This window comes from Medicago sativa, chromosome 7, assembly GCF_051527215.1.
Source record: "Medicago sativa cultivar Bolivia chromosome 7, Bolivia_mono, whole genome shotgun sequence".
Lineage (NCBI taxonomy): Eukaryota > Viridiplantae > Streptophyta > Magnoliopsida > Fabales > Fabaceae > Medicago > Medicago sativa.
The window spans coordinates 53263877-53287981 of NC_140755.1; the positions used below are offsets into that span (position 1 = coordinate 53263877).

The following is a 24105-nucleotide window of genomic DNA, read 5'->3' on the forward strand; positions in this document are numbered from 1 at the left end:
ATGTAGGCTATTAGCTTGAGTGATAACTGATTGGGGGGACAGAATGATTAAAGTCTCCCAATTTCTAACCTGAATTCTTGCCGCCAAATTTTTCGAGGGTCCTCTTTTGCAAGTTTGTTAATCTAGAAAAAAAATTATGCTGCTGAATAATTCACTCCATATGTGTATACATAAATAAATAGGATAATGATGCTGTGTGACGATATGGCAAAGAATTCACCAAATACTGTAAGTTAGTTAGTATAATACTATAAGAATTTAATCTGTGTAAAGAAACTTACAGTTTTAATAAATTAGAATCAATTTTGTGTAGTTTTAAAAAAAGAAAATAATAAAGTATGGGATTTTTAATGACATAACGATCATGATTGATGGATAGCATATAAAAACAAGGAAGCCTCTATAACTACATAAGCTATTAAGATCTAACTAGTTTAAATGGGGGAGGCAAACAACATTTGAAACATCTCAAATTCTCAAAACCATTGCATCAAAAATAAAGCATATTCTTTATCCACATAACACCATTTCCCTTATTTGATTTGCGTGTGTGTACTAACAGAAACTAAGGCAATTTATAAGGATTGATTCTGCATAGTAACAAGAAACTGAGCAATGTTCATGATATTGGTGGGACTTACAAGCTGCAGCATGTGTCCTACAACGGATAATAAAGAAAGAAACAAAATACATGTCAGATATAAAAACATGATCCACTTAAATAATCATATCTTTCTTTGCACTTATTAAGATCAAGTTTTGTATACGTTCTTATCAATTTAATTTATGATCAGTTTAATATTTGATATGTGGACTATTATTTCACAGAAGTGTGAGAGTCTGTATCTCGCTATTGGGATTCTGATGTGTTGCACTACATAGGCCTAGGCCTATGTAGTTCAAATGTTTTCTAACTTTTAGTCTCTGTGTTTTTTTCAATTTATTTCCCTAAAGAAGGTTATTTTCTTTGTATGTATTTTGAGCAATCTATCATTCTTGTAATTAAGCAAGTTTTGCTACCAGTTATGCTATATGGTGCGACAAGCACCCCACGAATTGCACGAAAGAATGACTGTCCCCACCATCGATTTTCCTTTTTATATTATTTTTTGATATTAACATTAAAATAAATAAATAAATAAATATTTGGAAGAGACAATCATGACACGTTTTGATTTTGGACAATCAAGGCACAAACTTCCTTCTCCATAATCTTATGTTCTAATTTTGTTCAACAACACAAACTCACCGTTACAGACATTCACCGTCGTTTTCAAAACTGAAGTCCGTCGCTACCATCGACTTGTTAGTTCGATTGTCGCTATTGTCGTATCGTTATTCTCTCAGTTGGTATTATCGCTCTCTTATCTCTATTGTCGTCCTTGTTGTCTCCATTCCGCAATCGTTGTCGTCATTCTCGTTGTGTTTGTCATCGCACAACTATCTCTGCATATCAACCTGCTACTGCCTCTGCTTATCAGCATTGCTACTCTAGCCTCAACTATCAATTGAAATTTGATTTTCCCTATTTTAGCATCCAGTTCAAGAGACAATAGTAAGTCTAATTTATCTATTTATTTATTGTTTTAGAATTAATCATGTTGCCTTTACTCTTAATTCAGTTGATTAATTTAAGTTTCTTTTTTAAAAAATTTGCTGCATTAGTGGAGAAAAGATTTACATCTTGTGAAGAAGAAGAAGAAGTGAGTGATCACATAAATGAAAATTGTGAGGATAATTTAACAGAAAATGAAGATGGTGAACCTAAGGTTGGCATGAAATTTAATTCTGCAGAGATGGTGGTGAACCTAAGGTTGGCATGAAATTTAATTCTGCAGAAGAAGTTGACAAATATTACAAGAATTATGCTAGATGTATAGGTTTTGGAGTTAGCAAAATCAGTACAAAAAATGGAGATGATGGAAAAAAGTTTTTTACTCTAGGGTGTAACCGTGCAAGAAGCTATGTGAGTAATTCCAAAAATATTTTAAAGCCAAATCCTAGCATGAAAACACACTGTAAGGCTAGAATAAATGTATGTGTGTCTTTAGATGGAACAATTACTATTTCTAAGGTTGCTCTTGAACATAATCATGACTTAATAAGTCCAAGCAAATCAAGATATTTTAGATGCAACAAGAATATAGAGCCTAGTATCAAAAGGAGAAATGTAAGTAGAAATTTTCGGTATATGGTTGTTGAAGCAAGTGGATACAATAATCTTACATTCGGGGAAAAAGATGTTAGAAACTACATAGACAAAGTGAGGCGGCTTCGACTTGGGACAGGAGACGCTGAAGCCATTCAAAATTATTTTGTTAGAATGCAAAAAAAAAAAAAGGTCAATTTTTTTATGTAATGGATGTGGATGACACAAGTTGTTTACGAAATGTTTTTTGGGCAGATGCGAGATGTAGGGCTGCTTATGAGTATTTTGGTGAAGTAATAACCTTTGACACCACTTACTTAACAAATAAATATGACATGCCTTTTGCTCCTTTTGTTGGAGTAAATCATCATGGCCAGTCAGTTCTGTTAGGTTGCGCCCTATTGTCGAAGGAGGATACTAAAACTTTTTCTTGGTTCTTCACTACTTAGTTAGAATGTATGCGTGGGTGTGCACCACAAGCCATAATTACTGACCAGGATGGAGCAATGAAGAATGCAGTTGAGGCCGTCTTCCCGGAAGCTCGCCATCGGTGGTGCTTGTGGCATATAATGAAAAAGGTTCCAGAAAAATTGAGTAGACTCTCTAACTATGAGTCTATCAAAATACTTTTGCATGATGCGGTGTATGATTCTTTGAGCATAAGTGAGTTCATGGAGAAGTGGGAAAAAATGATTAAATGTTATGAACTTCATGATAATGAATGGTTGAAAGGGTTGTTTGATAAGCGTCATCGTTGGGTTCCTGTGTATGTGAGACACATTTTGGGCTGGAATGTCCACTACACAAAGAAGTGAAAGTATGAACGCATTTTTTGATGGATATGTGAACTCATAGACAACATTGAAGCAATTTGTTGAACAATATGATAATGCATTGAAAGATAAAATTGAAAAGGAAAATATGGCTGATTTTAGTTCATTCAATAGAATTATTGCTTGTATAAGTCATTTTGGATTTGAATCTCAATTTCAAAAGGCATATACCAATGCAAAGTTCAAAGAGTTTCAAGTAGAAGTGGCTTCTATGATGTACTGTCATGCTTTCTTTGAGAGAATAGAGGCTTTGAACTTAACATATTGTGTTACAGAAAGTAAAAAGGTATTTGATAAAGTTAAAGACATAATGTTCAAGGTATTCTTCAATGAGAAAGACTTTGAAATATGTTGTACATGCTTTTTATTTGAGTTTAAGGGTATTTTATATAGACATATCCTTTGTGTTCTTAAGCTAACAGCTAAATCAGAGTTCGTGCCCTCTTGTTATATATTGCCAAATGGAGGAAGGACATTAAGCGAAGATATACACTTATTAAAAGTGGTTTTGATCATTTAGTCGGAAATGAAGAGTTGCAGCGTGTAGCTATAGCTTGTGATGCCTTTTATGAAGTTGCTTCTTCATGTATCCATACTGAAAATGATTTATTGAAAGTAATGGATTGAATAGAGAACTTAAAACTGGAGATGACATTGTTGAAACAAAAATCTTTTTGATGAATGTTTTAATGATAACAAACCTTATGGAATAAACACTAAGTTTTATGAATGGTGATCTACTGATGTTTGCACTTGAGTCTTTTCACAGAAGTTGAAAAGAAAGAAGTATCTTACAAGTGCATGTATATACTCATTGAAAGAATACTAAAACGGTAGTATCACATGCTCAAAGAAGATATAAAAATAATATTGTTTGAATCAAATGAGTGTCCAGTGAAGATTCAACAAGAAGATGAACTTTCTTAGTAATTGATTCATCATTCTCACCACATGGTTTTCAACAATGCCTTAAAGATTCAAGGAAGAAAAGGCATGCCTAAACTAAAACATCTCAAAGATACTCAATGGACAAGAAATATTGTGTGCAATCACCAAGAGAAATTATGAGATAAATCGCATCAACAACAAAATAATTCAAGGTTAATTAACCGATAATATATTGTCAGAGAAGAGAACATTATCAACTCCGATGAAAGAATGTTCTCATAACAAGGATGCATATTACACTCAAAATCAGTCTCATCATTTCATCAAAATGATTAGAATCAACTTTGAAGAGAAACCAATTCATGAATGAATTATTTATTAATTCACTCATTAATGATATTGGTTAGAGAAATAACAAAGAAGAAAATTCATGATCATATGCTTGGAGATTCTATCATAAAAGACTTATGATGGTCCAAGAATCTTCCATCACTATTCAAGATATAATTTGGAGAATAAAAATCAATCAAAGGAATTGTGCCTTTGAGAAAGGTTTCTCATGTTCTACAAATATCATTCTGGTCATACAAAGTGAAGAAAACATCTTCATTTGATGGTTTTAAAAGGTAACAAAAATATTACAATTATTATTATTTTGTTATCTACTAATTCATTTTGTGAGAATTTGTTTCATGAGAATGAACTGAGAACGTTCTGGCAAATACGATGAAAATGGAATAGTACATCAAAAGTAAACAAGTCTGCACAATGTGTAAGCATGGCTGGTTATGTTTTAATAAATGTCTATTGGGCCATAAGAAAAGCTTTAAGCCCATTTGGAAAAGAAAGCCCATTATTATCTCATGGATAAGAGCACATGGCTTATTAAAGCATGACATCACTAAAGCAAAGGACAATGACATCATCAGCATTGGGCAATAAGTTATACAGCTCATTACAGCTGGTTCTCTCATACGCAAGCAAGCAACAGTGCTTTCAAAGCCAAGCAAATCAGACAGAACATTCTGAGAACGTTCTGGGTATTTTAAAGAAGAAAAGAGAAATCAATTGAGACTTTGGACAGCTATCAAAAACGTGTCCAACAGCTCTATTTTCTCCCTTGATCACCAAGACACTCCTCACCAATAAATACAAGGGCATTTGAAGGTTATAAGCAAGAGTTTTGATAAAAGCTTTGATATCTCTCTCTCTCTCTCTCAAAGTTAAAGAAATCAATCTCTTCATCAATCTCTTTCAACAAACACAAAGCAAACTCCATAATCTTTCACTATATTTATCATCTTTATCTCATTCATTGAGAACATCTTTTTGAGTTTGTATTTGTAAAAGGATAGTTTGTTTGAGACACAAAGATCCAAACAACATCCTACATATTTTGTTTGAGACGCTAGATCCAAACTACATCTTTCTTATTTTTGTTTGAGACATTAGATCCAAACAATCATCCTACAAAGTGATAACTAGATCTCAAGTCTATTGGGCTTAATAGTTTGAGATAGAAAATACCAACCTTTCTTTTGCTAGTGCGCAAAGAATTGTAGAAGCCTGCTGAGGTTGATAATACAGGTGTATCAGACTGATATGGTGTGATCAAGACCTTATAGTGCTAGTCAGAAGTTTCTGTTAGCAAGACAACTATAGTGGATAATCTCACACGAGGTGTGGGGACTGGAAGTAGCCGGGTTTGGTGAACCAGGATAATTCTCCTGTGTTATTCTTATTCCCTTTCTCTTTTATTTAAAGCTACACAATATACACACACTATCACACTCATATTAATATTTATTAATCTCCAGAATATTCTGGTCCTATTTAATCATTACCAAATTAATCCAGAGTTCTCTGGTCCCAAATTAATCATTAATATTGTTGCATTATTTTATTCAATATTAACTGCCTCCAGAACATTCTGGTCCAAGATAAAACTCTGCATAAATATTTAACTAAAGTTTAAATTCAGCTTATAATATTGTTTATCATTCTGTCTTATATTAATCATTCTCCAGAACATTCTGGTCTGTGTTAAAATAACTTTTTATTTTAACTTAATATTGTTTTATCATTCTGCTTTTATATTAATCATTCTCCAGAACATTCTGGTCCTTGATAAAATAGTTTTCACATTTTATCTAAAATATCATTTTTCTCATTCTACTTATATATTCATTCTCCAGAACATTCTGGTCCTTGACAAAACTATTTAATCATTTATGGTTTATTTAATCCAGAACATTCTGATCGTGTATAAATCAATTGTTATATATCTAATACTCTAATCTTGTTAGACTAACATTTACCAAGAACCTTCTTGAGTATATATACTTATTTAAGTTGCAGGACTAAATTTTAAAAGGGTCACAATTCAAACCCCCCCTTTCTTGTGACTATTTCTTCCACTTCAGACATGTCAAGAAAGTTTTTCGGAGATCACTGAAGGAGATAACTTAGTTCAAAATCAGATGACTAAAATTCTTGATCCTGTAGCGACTCGAAGTAAAGGGCATCCTCCTTCAAAAAGGAAGGCTTTTAAAGTTGACCAAATTGTGAAAAAGAAGCTTGCTGGAAAGAAAGGACAAAAAAGCAACAAAAAAAGTAACACTTATCAAACTCAAGAAGAGGTAATCTTGAAATTTTCAAGTTTATTTTATCTCCTTTACGCGTAATAAAATGTATGTCTAATTTATTTATTTTTATGTAGGGGCCTAGTATATCTAAAGTTCAAGAAAATCAAGAGTTCTCTATATCTCAGACCATTGATCTTGATGTGATTGACACACAAGAGAGCATTCAAGTAAAACAAATGTTAGCTCCCTTCAATCCAAATCAAAAATATCTTGATGTTAATCAATTGAATATAGATTTCAACACTCTTCAATTTTATTTACACATATAAATCTATATTATGAAAATAACTCATTCAAAATCTATTGGTTTTAGGTTCCATATTATTCTCAAAGCATAGACCACGATGTTTCATATTTAGAACTTTTACAGGTATTGATTTATGATTTGTTTTGACAATATAGTCAAATCTCAACACAAGTCACTAATTATTTCATTCATGTGTACTTTTTGCAGGCACAACACCATATAAATGATCATCCATCATCATGATGGGGTGAAAATGGTTATTAAGCTATTGGAGTAATATTTGAGTTTATATTGTAAGGTGGAGTCCTATTGGTTCAACTGTGTAGTTTTCCTACATATTTGCAGCAGTATCTCTGTTATGGGGTGTATGTAAGTTGTAGGGCAGTGCCATTTCTCAGTTTGGTCTAGTTTGGTTTCATTTTGGCTTTAACGTTACTTAGCCTTCATTTATCATTTTAAACTCTTTATGTAATTGATTTTGTAACAGAGATTATCAATCGTGTTGAAACTTGATTTGGGAAAGTATCAATCTTTAATATATTAGATATTCAAATATTACAACAATCTTATTCTAAAGTATCAATCATGTTGAAACTTGATTTGGGAAAGTATCAATCTTTAATATATTAAATATTACACCATATATTGGAGAAACATTGAGTTTCTGTTAGCAGGCATAGGGAGAGAAATTGAGTTTATGTTAGTAGGCATATGGAGTTTATGTGAGCAGGCATATGGTAGCCTCATTTTTCTGCTTTGGTGCGTTTTGTTTTGCTATATCAGAGCCCTTTGTATTTTTGTAATTTGTGGCTGCGGGTTTTTGTTGTGCTTCTTGCACACACTCGACGTGAATAAATTTAGCCGTTTCTAAAAAAAAAAAAAAAAATCATGTTGAATCTTGATTTGGGAAAGTATCATTCTTCAATGTATTAAATATTCAAATATTACAACAAAGTTATTCTAAAAAAAACATTACAATTATGTAATTACATTAACAATATAAAGGGCACCATATATAGGTGGATCACCCTGAAAATCACAGACAGACAAATGTTTCTGCTCAATAGGAATAATACATCTATCAATCTCAAATAAAGCCGCAGAAGCTGACAAAAAAAATCGTGCTGAGCACAAACTGAATAAACCAAGAAAGCCGTCGGAAACCTCAAACAAAGCAGCAGCTGCAAACACATCACTCATAGCAGAAACAACAACAGCAGGTTGAGCAATAAGGTTAAAAACCGACAGCTGCAGCAACATTGGAGCAGCAGAGACAACACAAACACAAGTATGCACTAGACCATGATGCCATTACATTGTGTTTTTGACAGCACTTTCCCAAACACATGTACAAGATACCATTCCATATTAGGCCAGCAACACTATCTATTTTATCATTTCTCTTTAGCATCATTGTTTCTCTTGTGTTATTCAGCTACTGTAAACAGCTTTGGCATAATTTGATTCTCTTGTCCTATTCAACTTCTGCCTTCAACACAATATCAATTGAATTTTTAGCAAAGCGTAGGTTGTAATAGTTCTATAATTATCAACACAATAAAGTTTCAGGAGTATCATATAAAATGAGAAATAAAAATACCAAACAGATGCACAATATAATGACAATTTATTCAAAAACTTTCAATGTACACAATATGTGCAACAAGCTCTTTCTCTATGTTATTCTAACAAAATCTAAGTTGTCTCTCATAATGAAATTCTCGACCAGGTTTCAACTTGTACTCAAATTCTCATTCTGATTCTCATTAGCAACAAACCAATTACAATATAGGAGACATAGTAGTTACAATACAAAAGGAATACCCTTTTGACATGCAACATCTGAATTAGGAGAAATTTTGATGTTAGAACAAACAAGTAATTCCCCAAATTCTGTAACACACAAAAGACTCATATCATATTAGAACAACATCACACAGGCACAGCAGTGTTGTTTCTTTGTACTCTTGTCACCACTTCAAACCTGAAAAGGCCATCGCCAAGCATTCAAATGAAATCCAGCTTTGGGTTTCAACTTCAAGTCATTCCCGGCCTTGGCAATGATAGCTCTCTGTTTTCAACAGCCCCCTATTTGGTTCAAAGTATCATATTAGACACTATCAAATATTAATATGTAAATTAAACATTTTTGAAATCATTTTACGCTCTACATTATATAGCCAAGAACTCAAGGTGGAACAACTACATGATATTTAGCCAAATTATTATGTGACAAAATTTAATACTCAAATTGTATAGGAGCATAAATTCATAGCTCATCCTAATATCCCACGTTCAACTTAGGAATGCCATGTCAGAAGTTCTAAAGAAAAATTACAATTTTTGATAAACCTTAAACCCTGCAAAAAAAATAAAATACAAAAAATAAAGAGTAAATAAAATGAATGAGAGAAAAGGTTAAGAAAACACACAGAAATGTGGATGAAGTGGGAACAATCGAGACACACTGAATCATCCCATACACCAAACTAGCATCACAAAGCATCCATAAAAAGTTATATAGCTCTCTCTTTGGCATAAGGTTTGGGAACATCTCCATTTGATTGAGAATTAGACAAAATCTAATCTTGAATGAAATTGAAATCGTTGAGGTAGAGATGTCACCGAGAGAAAATTCGAGATTGGGGATCCGTGTTCTGATTGGTTTCCGGTGATAGAATGATTGGGGATTCTCGTTGAACGTCTTCGTTTTTCTGCATTGATGTTAAGACCAGAAGCTGCAGTAGTTGGACAAAACAAGTCTAAGGTTAATTTCGGTATTTTGCATGAAAAAGAGTGAGAACCTCAGTTGCCAGCGCATTCGTGGGATACGCACGATGGTTTTTGTCGCACAATTGAGCATTTTCCTATCTCAAATATGTCTTATAAGCATCCGATTTTTATATTTTAATACATAAATGGGGCAAATAGCGTCGTATTTTGTATTCTTATACTATCTCAAATTTATTTTGTTCGACAGTTTTTATATTCGTATATTACTTGCATATTCGTAAAATTGTTGATTTAGATGAGATATAAAGTTATTTATTCTTAAAATTCTCTCGCTAGTAACATTTTTTATATTGTCAGTTACTCAATAATGTACATGATGTGAATCTACAAACTATACCTTCAAAAGTGAACTTACCCTGATGTTACCAGGTGCAATCAAGTTGTTGCATCAAATTTTTCATTGAACTTTAGTTTAGATATATGATATTACATACGTTCAAATGTGAACTTGCTCTTCTGGTTACACTTTCTTGATTTTGATTTTCTTTCTAGCTAAATTATTTAGCTTCTATCAAAAAAATATTGACATTTCCTTTACCATTCACACAAACAAACGGTTGCCGAACTAGAATGTTATAGTTACAAATTTATTTTGCGAGCAACTAATTGATCATAATTGACCAAATTGATTTGTATGTACAAATTTTACTGTAGTATGCTCCAACCCAATATATTGTTGACACGTGGTTTTATTTTTGTTTCATATTTTTAGGTTAGTTATATTTTGTTTGCATATATCTTATTTTATAATAACAAATATATATTTCTGTTTTATTTTAGGCTAGAATCTAGGATAGTTTTAATTTTATTTCCAGTACAAATCCAAACAAACCTTTATAAATTCAACGTGTCAGCTCTCAAATTCTAATTCTCTCGCTTTCTTCCTCTTAGTCAGGTCTTAGTTAGGTCTTTCACAGTCTATTAGAATTCAAACAAGAAGAAGAAGAATGATGCAGAATCTCATTGGAAAATCACTCACAAACCTAACCAACGTTTCCATGAACATCACAAAACACTTGTTATCCAATCAAAAACTTCGAGAAAAGAACGTTGTGTTTTCACCATTATCCCTCAACACCGTGCTCAGTATGATCGCTACCGGCTCTGAGGGTCCCACTCAAAAACAACTTCTCTCCTTCCTCCAGTCTGAATCCCCCCGTGATCTCAAATCCTTATGCTCGCAGCTTGTTTCTTCCATGCTCTCCGACGGGGTTCCCGCTGGTGGCCCTTGTTTGTCTTACGTCAATGGTGTGTGGGTTGAACAGACAATTCCTCTTCAACCTTCCTTCAAACAAATTATGACTACTGATTTCAAAGCTAGTCTTGCTGAAGTTGATTTCCTTAACAAGGTACTCTTTTTCTTTCTTTTTCATTCTGAATCCATGTGCCATGCTTTTATTAGTATTTTATTTGTCATTGTTAATTACATGTAAGTTAGGGTATAAAGTGGCCTAAATATCAGTATTCATTCTTATCTCATTCTATTAAAATAAATTGTTACTAATAATGTGGGCTAGTACTATTTTTTCATAAGCAGATTGAGGGATAAGAGGTTACTTAAACCTGTAGTACAATTACATGTAAGTGTGCCTTTAAACACAATCAACTCATGTTTCTCCTTTCCAAATAGCTAGATCACTCCCTTTATATATTAATTTGTTTTGACACGGTTTTGAAATCTGCAACAGCACCTTCAAACAAAATTTAATTTTTATAATTCCATATACCAACACAAAAACCAGCAGGTTGCGTGAAAAATAAGTTTCGCATCATCCACAAGTTAGTTTTCACCAATTGGATCAAATGAGATATGACAAGACCTACACATAATGCAAGGCTATCTTGGAAGGTTTGAAAACTGTTATTAGTATTATGAATTGATTTTTTATTTTGATCATACAAATTTGCTACTGTCTACAAAATATGACAACAAGCATAATTTGGGCCAGTAATAACGATTCTCTGTGACATTAAACCTTTGACTCATTTTGAATAATATCAACAAAATGTTTTATTATTCTGATATAATGCTCATGAAAAAATTCAAATGATTTATTTTAACATGGTTAATTTTACAAAAGGGCTGATGAAATGAGAAAAGAAGTGAATTTATGGGCTGAAAAGGAGACAAAAGGGCTTATAAAAGATCTTGTTCCACACGGCTCAGTTGACAGATTAACCAGCCTCATCTTTGCTAATGCACTGTACTTCAAAGGAGTTTGGAAACGACCGTTTGATACTTCAAAAACGAAGGACTATGATTTTGACCTTCTGAATGGCAAGTCAGTAAAGGTTCCCTTTATGACCAGCAAGAATGATCAGTTTATAAGTTCTTTTGATGGTTTCAAAGTTCTTGCTCTTCCTTATAAACAAGGCAATTATGGGCGTGCATTCTCCATTTACTTTTTTCTTCCCGATGCAAAAGATGGGTTGTCAGCTTTGATTGATAAAGTAGCTTCTGATTCTGAGTTTTTGGAGCACAATCTTCCTCGTAGAAAAGTGGAAGTAGGCAAGTTCAGGATTCCAAGATTCAATATTTCTTTTGAGATTGAAGCTTCTGAGTTACTAAAGAAATTAGGATTGGCTTTACCTTTTTCTATGGGAGGTTTGACAAAAATGGTGGACTCTCCTATAAGTCAAGAACTTTATGTTTCCGGCATATTTCAGAAGTCTTTCATTGAAGTAAATGAAGAAGGTACGAAAGCTGCAGCAGCGACCGCTTGCATAGGATTCGGGTGTTCTCCGTATAGACCCCCTCCGCCCCCTCCAGTCGACTTTGTAGCTGACCACCCTTTTTTATTTCTGATCAGAGAAGAGTTTAGTGGAACCATACTCTTCGTTGGAAAGGTTGTCAATCCTCTTGATGGGTGATTGTTGCATTCCAAAGTATTTTAAATATGTTTTCTATGCAACCCATTTTTATATTTTAATATATAAATGGGTTAAATTACGTCCTACTTCTTATTCTTATACTATTTGAAATATATTTTGTTAGGCATTTTTTATTTTAGTTCTTTATCTGCATAGTTTTATAATTGTTCATATTAGAAAATTTACTTTATTGATGAAATGTTATTTATTCTGAAAATTCAGTAGCCAGTAACATTTGTTATATGGTCATTTACTAATGTACATAATGTGAAACAAATCACCCTTGTGAATCGAAAGAAAACATTGAATAGAGCACAAGTTTATTCATTTTATTTTAACAAGAAAAGAAAGCATACTTGCTTTGTAGTTACTCAATAACAAAAGCATCAGGGTTGAGTTTCAATTGATTTCAACTTTATGCATATTGATTAGAATTTAAGACAAGTACTTTTTCCGAGTTATTACCGAATCTTGCTTAGTATTGCGTTCTTCCTTGAAAATGTAAAGTGTGAGCATACTTGCTTTGCAGGTATTATATTGATACCTTTCTCCGCCTTTTGACTAAGATAAAGTGTAATATATGTTCTTAATAGTTTAATATCTCATATGCAGGCTATTAATTTGAATAAAATCTCCAAAATTCTTAGCAGAATTCTTGCTGCCAAATTTTTCGAGGGTCCTCTTTTGCAAGTTTGTTAATCTAGGAAAAAATTATGCTGCTGAATAAATTCACCCCATATGTGTATATATAAATAAATAGGATAACGATGGTGTGTGACAATATGGCAAAGAATTCACCACATACTGTAAGTTAGTTAGTATAATACTATAGGAATTTAATCTGTGTAATGAAAATTACAGTTTTAACAAATTATATGTGTAGAAATGACATAGCGATTATGATTGATTGATAGTGTAGAAATGTTTACACATGGTAAGATATTGTCAATATAATAAGATGAAGAAAAACAAAAAAGCCTCTAGTTTAAAAGGGGGAGGCAAACAACATCTGAAACATCTCTAATTCTCAAAACCATTGCATCAAAATAAAGCATAGTTTTCATCCACATAACACCATTTCCCGTATTTGATTTGCGTGTGTGTACTAACAGAAACTAAGGCAATTTATAAGGATCAATTCTGCATAGTAACAAGAAACTGAGCAATGTTCATGATATTGGTGGGACTTACAAGCTGCAGCATGTGTCAGATATAAAACCAATAATGATCCACTTAAATAATCATATCTTTCTTTGCACTTTTATTAAGATCAAGTTTTGCATACGTTCTTATCAATTTAATTTATGATCAGTTTAATATTTGATATGTGGACTATTATTTCACAGAAGTGCGAGAGTCTGTATCTCACTATTGGGATTTTGATGTGTTGCACTACATAGCCCTAGGCCTATCTTTATCTTTATATAATACAAAAGGATACTTCTATGAGCATAAGTACACGTGGCGTCTCATTTTGCTTCTAGCATTTAATGCTCCTCAAACAATTTTTTTGCAATGCATTAGAACTTTGATCAAGAAAGTTGACTTAATTATGTATTATGTATTATGTATCCATTGCATTTAATATTTTTATCACTCATAATTTTTTTTCTTAACCAATCAAAATAGATCATGACTCATTTATTTTTTATGAGCCAATCAAAATTGATCTTGACATGATTTTTTTCCTATATATAGACAATTTGTTTTTCATTATCTTCATCTACCATCTTCCTCTCATAAAATAAAAGACATTTTGTGTCCATAATTTAGGTTTCGAGTATACTTTTTATGAATGTTTTTCATTGTGGTTGTATTTATGTGATTTTTGTTATAGCATGTAGTTGTGAAAATTTTGTATTTAGTTTTCCTTCATTTTTTTTTAATCCAGTTCCTTTTTTTTTCTTCAAATTAACTATTTGCATTTTCAGGGTAACAAAATTCATGCTATTGTATGAAGAAATATGATCTATAAATTTGAGAAGGATTTGAAGGAAGGAAAGGTTGCGCTACAAATCTTGGATCTTATCAAACAACGAAACATGACTACAAACAAATTTTTTAGTTTAACACAAAAAGGAAATTATGCGGAGTGAATAGTGTACCTTCAGATATTTCAGTTCAAATATTGATTTGGTGTTTCTTATTATGTCATTTATTTGTATAATACTTTTAGTTTGTTCGTATTAGTTTTTTCATCACATCATTATTTTCGATCTTAAAGAGGTAGTACAATCAATTTGGAGGCTTTGATAAACTTTTTTTTTTTAAAGAACGAGGCTTTGATAAACTTGATCATTTGTTATTTACACATGTACAAAAAAGCAACCATTTTTAGAAAACTCCAATATTGTTTTAAACAATTGTAAATTTGAAACAATTAATTGGACTCAAAGTGGTTAATGAGTTCTACTAAAAGATGAATTATTTAAGAAAAATAATTTTTGTTAAGACTTTAATTTCCTCTTTGCTCGAATTACCCGGGTCATTTTCCTCTGGGACCGGAGGGTTAACCCCAACAACAAAAAAACATATTAGATTTTTTCCACTATATTTTTAAACAAGTCTATAATAACAAGATAAATGATACACATAAATGTATCAATCATGCAAGATAAATGTCTTTTGTTACTAAATGATTAATGATACACATAAATGCATCAATCATGCAAGATAAATATGGAAGCTATTTGTTTGACCAAATAAATGAAGGATATTTTTTTTTTGACAAAAATAAATGATATTCATTCATTCAAATTGATAGAGTACATTGATACAATGAAAATTCGCTATAAACAAAAAGGATGAATCTCTGAACAAACTCACAACATCCATGTTAATAGCATAAAACGGCAAAGTATTAAAGCCTACACATATGACTATATTTAAGTCTCCGGAATACCCATGTCTCCGGATCTGCAATGTTGACGTCTCCAATGTCATTGATTTGATCTGCACTGGATCGAAGCTGGTCTGACAATCTGAACCGAATAAATACCTGAACGAAACAAGAAAAACAAACAAAGTCGCACAAAGACGACGAACAAAACAACGTCGCACTAAGATGACGAAATCACGAAAGGAAAAATGAAATAGATGTGAAAATCACTTTTTTAAACAAAAGGGAAATAGAAATACGAGTTAGAGGGGTGATTTTGGGTCAAAAATTGACTCTAAATCACCCCTCTCTAGTGGATGAAGGATAAGAAACTAGGGTTTTGGTGACGGATAAATGAAGGATATTATTATGAATGTGTTATGAATAATTGAAAAAGACATTGTCATCACTTATATTATAAGTCATTCAAATGTTAACATATGTCAATGATAATTTCCAAGCCAAACAGATTCAAACACTTTAAAAAGGAACAAGTTGTAAAAAAAAATTAGCATTTATCTACAATATTCTTTTCTTTTTTTTTCCCGGATATTACAAGTTTTTTTATGGTATATCAATGTATGCAACAAAATAATAGTAAATGCAAAAAAAAAAAAAAAAAATATATATATATATATATATATATATATATATATATATATATAATCAAAACCGTGTATATTAATGTATATGCTCTTTGCTAAAACCATTTATTATTATTGAATGAATATGCATTTTTTTTTGCTAACGAAATTTTTATTTTGTTTTTTGTTACTGCTAACGAATGAATATGCATGTTTGAACCCAAAAAAGTAGTATAGAATATGAAAGGCCTAGACATTTAAGAAAAAAATCGTATACTATCTATAAAAATGAATGATAGAGCTTTCAAAACCTCTATAAAGGTAGTATTATAAAAAGAGAAATGATAGCAACACACACTTTTCAACATACCTTTTTTATTGGTTGCAATTCGCACGGGTTCCACCAAATCATGTGAGACCATATAAATTTGGTGGAACTCACGTGAGTTTTAACCAATCAAAAGAGTGTGTTAAAAAATGTATATTAAAATGTGTGTTACTAGCATTCCTTATTATGCAAAAGAAATGAAATTATTTTCCATGAAAACCGGTAAAGGTTATTGTCCCCTTTTTCTTATTTGATTTCTTCAATTTAATTGCAATCAACATTTGGTCTTCACAGTTTTTTTGCCAATCATAGACATTGATAAAATCAAGTGTATGTATTTTCCAAATGGAAAGGAATTATTTAGGAAAAACCTTGCATTGAATTATATCATCAGAATAAAAGTTGGAAATTAATATATTTTAATGTTTTTATAACAATAAAAAATAGCACAAGAAAAAAGCGCACCATACAAGTATATTCCTTTTTTTACTCATATAAACATACTATCTTTTCCCCTAAAAAACATATTCGTTTTTTTTTAATAATTTTATTTAGGTGAGATTTTTTTTTTGGTCAATATCTCTCTTTATTTAGGTGAGTTGAGTCCAAAGAGAAAACCTCATGAATCAAAAAGAGATTACAATGTATTATCCATCGAGGATGTCCTAACGCTGGTATTGAGAATTGTACTCACACTTTAATGGGGGCTGGAGTCAATTTATTATCAACTAAATCAACATATATCGACAATATAAGCACATTCTCAATCACACCACAGATCTTTATATTTTTATCTTTATCTTTATAATAAACATTTGTCTTACATTACATATAAAGTACACATGGCGGTCTCTCATTTCCTACCTCATTTCATGCTATGATATTTCATTTTTATAAAACAAAATATTCAAATAAATATTTAAAATTTTCCATGATGATTATGGTACCATTCTAAATTAAATGTTTTTATATCAGCATTTACACAAAAAATCAATTATGTCTTTATTTGTTTTTTTTGGGTCAAGTTATGCCGATATATGTTAATTGTGGGTGTTTACTAATTTGTTAAATAAATGTCTTTCAAGTGGTACTAACATGTTTTCCTAATTCAACTTTCAATTTATGGATTTCTCCCATTTAGTATCGAAAACATATATTCTTGCTCAATGAAGATTTGGTTCAATTGTTGTGAGTTTAGCTTTTACTGCTAACGTGAAAACTTCTTGATGGGTGGTACGTAAGTATCTCGATTAGAGCTCAATAAATCTCAAAATCTATCCTAATTCAGATGAGCCCTTGGAGTCCGACTCACTAAACTTTCACTTATAAAAAATAAATAAATTAAAAATAACAAGTTTTCTTTGTGAGAAAAACATCCGCAATGCAAAATATATTCTTTTATTTTTTTCCAAATGTATTTGGTAGTTTTGAATATGTCCACCAACAAGCATATTTTTCTTTTGGTGAATTTTAATGGAATGCTTACTAACAAGTATATATACATCATCGTTCATAAAAAAATAAATAATACACATCATCGTAAATATAGATATTTTCTTCAGTTTGATGTAAATATGATTTATTTTCAATTTAAATGACTGAATAAGTATACCACTTCTTTTTACGATCACACCCCTTAATTAAGGGAATGTTTAATATGACGTTTCTTTTTACCATTTCTTTTTTACTTAATTAAAAAAATATCACATCATTTAAAATGTTAAATAAATATGTAATTTATCAGCTCAAGTAACACATCAATATTTTTCCATGGTTACTTTCCAGCAAATACCAAAAGTCTTCTCATGGATAATCACATTAGGCTAAGAGAGTAATCACAAAGATGAAATTGACACCACATCGCCGTCCTAATCTTTAACGCACTAGGTATATAAGTCATCTCATTTATATGTTTCTCACCACATACTCTTGCATCCAATATGAAGTTTTAACTCATATATGACATATTAACATATCTCCTTTACGTGTGAGACTTTGTACATTTGTAATCTGGTAACATAACCAAACAAGATTAGAGAAAACATAACATGCTATAAAAGTGGGTTGGTGGTGATTTAATGGATGAATGTTTTTATTCTTTTCATTCATGTGAAGAGAGAAAGTAAATTAGAAAAAGATAGAAGACAAAAAAGCAATTCAAACATGAGAGAGATGATAAGAAAAAAAGAAATGTTTGTGCTTTGTCTATGAGAGTATATAGAATAGAGTGAATTCCTGGTGATTTACGAGTTTGTTGAAGGAGTTCGAAATTTTTTAGTATATATTTTACCAAAAAATTAAACTAAATAAAAAAGTCACATTGTTTTAATAATAAATAGAACAACCCTTTATTTTGTCAAATTAGCAAAACACATGCAATTTTTCATTGTCAAATCCAACCAAAGATCAAAAGTGAATGAATTTGAAATAATAGAGGTTAAATAAAAGATATAGCATGAAAGTGAATAATAACCAATAACAAAAATTTAAGATAAAAAATTAACAAATGTCATCCAATACCTAACAAAGTAGTTTATCATAATTTTGGGATAATATTCAGACTTTCAGATGAGCCTACATTGAGTTAGATCACCATATTAGGTTAAAAGCAACCATATAAGTGAGATTTCCACACCACATATTCACAAAAAATCTTAAGTCATTAAGTATATGTGTCATCTCACTTATATGCTGTTCAAAATCTACTATTTTATCCAATGTAGAACGTCAACTCACACTTGATACATTAACATATGTTAATCAAGTGTGTGACTATACACATCCGTAAATATGTGACATACTTAAATAAGGTCAATCGTAGGCACATCATGTTCAAAAAGGTAGTTTGATAGTGATTTCATGGAGGCAAATTTATGTTTATTTATTTCATGATAATAAAGAAAGGAAATTAAAAAGAAAAAATAGAATACGAAAAAAAGAATTTGAACATGATAAAAATGATTAGGGAAAAAAATATATGTAGCATGCTTTATCCGAAAAATTATTGGGAATAAACTGAGTTGCCGGTAATTATATGGGTTTGTTGAAGGGGTTGAAGATCTTTGGGTAATTATTTTACCAAAAAATTAGACTTAATTAACAAAGCGTCACGTCATTCTCAAATGTCTAATAAGCATGTGCTTTGTCAACTAACATAACACATCTGCATTTTTCCATTGTAACATCCCACTAAAGACCAAATGTAAAGTAATTTTAAATGATAAAGGTTGAATAAAAAATGGCATGAGAGCGGATGACATCCAAAAATTATATTTAAGTTAAAAAATAAATAAACAAATGACATCTAAACACCAGCAAAATAGTTCATCTTAATGTTGGGACGACACAGGGAGCCTATATTGTGTTTGATCCTCATATTATGCAAAGAACAATCACACAATGGAGATTGACACCACATATCGACTTAAAATATCTAATGAGCTTATGAGCATGTATTTTTTTCAACTCAGCATAACACTTCTACATTTTTCAATTCTTAGATCCCACCAAAGACTAAAAGTAAAATGGTTTGAAATAATAGATATTGAATAAAAAAAACAGCATCAAAGCAAATGACATCCCTAAACTATAAATTTTAAGATGAAAAAATTTAATAATTGATATCCAAAACTAACTAAATAGTTCATCATAATATTGTGTCTTCTGAGGGAGCCTTTTTTTTTTTTTTTTTATAAAATCAGTTTAGGGTAAGATCAACCACAAAAGTAAGATTCACATCACATCTTCATCTAAAATCTTAAGACATTATGTACATAAGTTATCTCACTTATATTTTCCTCACCATCTACCATTGAATTCAATGTGAAACTTTAACTCACATATGACACATTAACATCTCTCTTAAATGTGAGACTTTTTACATGTGTAATATTGTGACATATCCAAATTATAAGGACAAACTGAGACCTAACATGAAAAAGGAATTTTTTACATGAGATAGATGGTAAGGAAAACAAGTAAGGGGGTGTGTGCTTTAACCTTTAAAGTATAGCAAATGGATTGAGTTGCTTGCAATTTTGTAAGTATGTTGAAGGATTAGGAGATTTTGGCGTAATTACTTTACAAAAAAAATTGACTCAATTAAAAAACGCACATCATTTTAAAATTTCTAATAGGTATATTTTTTTGTAAACTCAAAATAATACATTTATCTTTTTTCATTATCAGAATTCACAAAAGACCAAAGTCAAAGAATTTGAAATAAGGAATGCTGAATAAAAAAACAATGAACGTGAATGAAATTCAATAACTAAAATTTAAGATAAAAAAGTTAAACAAATGACATATAAAAACTAACAAAACAGTTCATCATGATTTTGGGACTTCTAGGGGATTATGCATAGAGTTGGATCACCATCTTAGATTAAGAGAAACCTCACAAGTGAGATTGATATCATATCTTCGTCCAAAACCTTTAGGCATCAGGAGTCATCTCACTTATATGATGTTCAAAATCTATTATTCCATCCAATACAGAACTTTAATACACACTTGATAAATTATCAATCAACTATCCACCTTCGTAATTACATGACGTATTTAAATATGGTCAATTGAAATCACAAAATGTTAAAAAAATTTGGTTGGCGGTGGTTTCATGGAGAGGGGTTTATGTTTCTTTCTTCCATGAGAATAAATAAAGAAAATTAAACGCAAAAAAAAAAATCAAAAAAGGAATTAAAACACAAGGGAAGATAGGCGAAAGAAAATAAGTATTGTGCATTTTTTTGGTGAGAGTATAGAGAATAGTGTGAGTTGCTGGTTATTTTATGGGTTGGTCGAAGGAGTCCAAGATTTTTGGGTAATTATTTTACCAAAAAATTAGATTCAATTAAACAAACGTCACATGATTTTTTTTAAGGAAAATGTTACATGATTTTAAATTGTCTAATAAATATATATTTTTGTCAACTCAACATAACACATCGACAATTTACCATTTTCACCTGCCACAAAAGTCCAAAAGTGAATAAATAAAAATAATAGACGTTGAATGAAAAAAAAAAACATATGGAAGAGAATGCCATATAAAAACTAAACTTTAAGATGAAAATAAACAAATGACATCCAAAAACTAAAAAACCGGTTGATAACAATATTGTGATTTTCGCATAATCCTACATTGAGTTTGATCATCTCAACATACAAAGATAATCCACACACGTGAGTTTGACACCACATCTTAACCTAAACCTTAAGAAATTATGTATATGGATCATATCACTTATATGTTGCTCAACATCTACTCTCACATCCAATGTGAAACTTTAACTCACAGTCAACACATCAACATATCTCACTTAAGTATAAGACTCTCCGCAACCGACATTTGTCACTGGGATTCACCCATGCTTCATTCGCAAAGTCGAACCGAGTTATAATATCATCATTGGATCTTATGAAAAGAGCCAGCGCACTGGTGTTAATCTACTCATTAGACATATATAGAGCAACCACATAAATGAGAATAATACATCTTCATCTAATGTTTTAATTATGACGAAATTCTAGCCCGTGCTTGGCACGGGTGTCCATACTAGTGTAGTTCAAATGTTTTCTAACTTTTAGTCTCTGTGTTTTTTTCAATTTATTTCCCTAAAGAAGGTTATTTTCTTTGTATGTATTTTGAGCAATCCGTCATTCTTGTAATTAAGCAAGTTTTGATACTAATTTAGAATATAGGAGTACTTGCCTGTAAAATTTTGATTCATTTTTTTTTCGGCTACTATTTTAGGTTATTTTCATAGTATCTCAAATATGTCATATAAGAAACCCATTTTTATATTTTAATACATAAATGGGGCAAGTAGTGTCGTATTTATTCTTAAAATTCTCTAGCTAATAACATTTTTTATATTGTCAGTTACTCAATAAGGTACATGATGTGAATCTATCAACTATACCATCAAAAGTGAACTTACCCTAATTTTAATAGGTGTAATCAAGTTGTTGCATCAAACTTTTCATTGAACTTTAGATGATATTATATACGTTCAAATGTGAACGTGCTCTTCTGGTTACACTTTCTTGATTTTGATTTTCTTTCTACATAAATTAATTAGCTTCTATCAAAAGAGTATTGATAGAAGACAAAAGGGTGTTTTAGTAAAGTACAAGTAGGTGCAGCTTGTTAACTTGCACCTTAGTGTTTTTAGGTGGGTGCAAGTTAACAGCCCCCTATATATATATATATATATATATATATATATATATATATATATATATATATATATATATATATATATATATATATATATATATATATATATATATATATATATATATATATATGGGTTATGTTACAAGCCACCCTTTGGTGGTGTCTTTTATCAAGTCACACCTTAAGGTGTGATTTTCACTTTTTAGTTATAACTTTGATAAAAGACACCTTCCTAAAAGTAAGTTGGTGTCTTTTCGCAAATGCTCATAGAGTAACTTGATAAAAGACACCTTCATAAAAGGTGTCTTCTATCATAACCCTATATATATATATATATATATATATATATATATATATATATATATATATCCTAACAATACATTATTATAGTAAATTTGAAAACGGTATAAAATATTTAACCAATCTGCAGTGAGATCTAATTATGTCATGGATTTTTTTTTTATAGTATTGAGTTAGTGTATTTTTTTATAAGTATTGAAATATTGTTTATAATTGTAATTTCATTTTATTTTTTTGCAGGCGTCAGATGTAGGAAGTGAATCTTGAACATCTAGTGACATAATTAGATCATCATATGCAAGCAATGCACATGGAGCAGATCTTTAGAGTCCTGATTTTAGTGACATTTGAAGTGTATAGTCATTTTTATGTTTTGAAACTTGTTATTTTGAGAATACCTGAAGATGGTGGCAATGGTTTGTGTAATTTGATGTTCATAGACTTGTTTATTTTGAGAATGGACATTTGTATCAAACTCTATCTGTTTTGAATTATAATTGAATGATAGTATTCTTAATATTTGTCATTTAATATTGTTAAAATAAATTAACGGTATTCATACACTATAAGAATATTATAGCAAATTTGGAGCATTATGGCGGTTTTTCCTGTTAATTGTGGCAGTTATTTTAGTAAATATCAAAGAGTAAATTGTGGTGGTTCGAACCGATATTATTTGAGGTATATTATGGCAGTTTGAAATACCATATATGGCAATTGATTTTGTTTCTGTAAATAAAATGGGGTTTAAAATGCCGTTTTAACAAAGGAAAAACTACCATTTTAAACAATGTATAAAACAGAAGTAGTCACAACTATTACCTACAAACCGTCATTTTAAACTTTGCGGCAGGCAAAATTACGACAGTTTTGAAATTGCCGCAATGGTTTATAGTGGCGGCTAAAACCACCGTAACATGTTGTAGCCACCGTAGTAATCATGTTTTTTTTCTTTCTTTGTAGTGCTCGTCTTATACTTTTATCTAGACTTTGACTAATCGGACTAACATCTTCCACGCTCAACAAAGTCTTGACCAGAACCGATGAATCAACATTCATAATTTCCATCGAAGTAAAACCCAACCTCCATGCACACTAAATGCTTTCATACACCCCTTAAAATTTCGCGACATACACACCATGCATTTACAGACACTTGGAAAATGCACCATTCATTACACACACTTAGAAAATGGACCTATCCATTCATGATCACGGACTAGGATTCTCTCCTGTGTCCTTTTCACTGGACATGGTGCAGTGGAAATCTCCACCGTCCAAATGTTTATTTAATAATTTTGTCCTGCACTGTAAAGTAAAACGAGTGGCTAAGATTACACTGGACTCTCCAGTCACTGCAGGGGATCTGTTCCCCATGATCACTTCTCCTTATCCTCCCCATGCTCTG

At 31.1% G+C, this 24105-nt stretch overlaps 1 protein-coding gene and 2 pseudogenes across 1 annotated transcript; all 3 read left to right on the forward strand.

Moving 5' to 3' along the window:
• The first annotated feature begins 204 nt into the window (after window positions 1–204).
• Window positions 205–7005, forward strand: LOC146906744 (protein FAR-RED IMPAIRED RESPONSE 1-like; annotated as a pseudogene).
• A 3497-nt stretch (window positions 7006–10502) lies between these two features.
• Window positions 10503–12734, forward strand: LOC146906745 (serpin-ZX-like). Its single transcript, XM_085724812.1, has 2 exons — window positions 10503–10903; window positions 11637–12734. Exons 1-2 carry the CDS (start codon window positions 10503–10505, stop codon window positions 12424–12426), a joined length of 1191 nt encoding a protein of 396 aa, XP_085580938.1. The 3' UTR covers window positions 12427–12734.
• A 232-nt stretch (window positions 12735–12966) lies between these two features.
• LOC146906746 (U2 spliceosomal RNA) lies at window positions 12967–13083 on the forward strand (annotated as a pseudogene).
• The last annotated feature ends 11022 nt before the right edge of the window (window positions 13084–24105 follow it).

Excerpts from the sequence above, each read along its gene's own strand:
- LOC146906745 (XM_085724812.1), top strand. The coding sequence starts at position 10,503 with ATGATGCAGAATCTCATTGGAAAATCACTCACAAACCTAACCAACGTT. Across the intron at positions 10,904-11,636 it reads GAAGTTGATTTCCTTAACAA|GGCTGATGAAATGAGAAAAG; the intron begins GGTACTCTTTTT and ends ATTTTACAAAAG.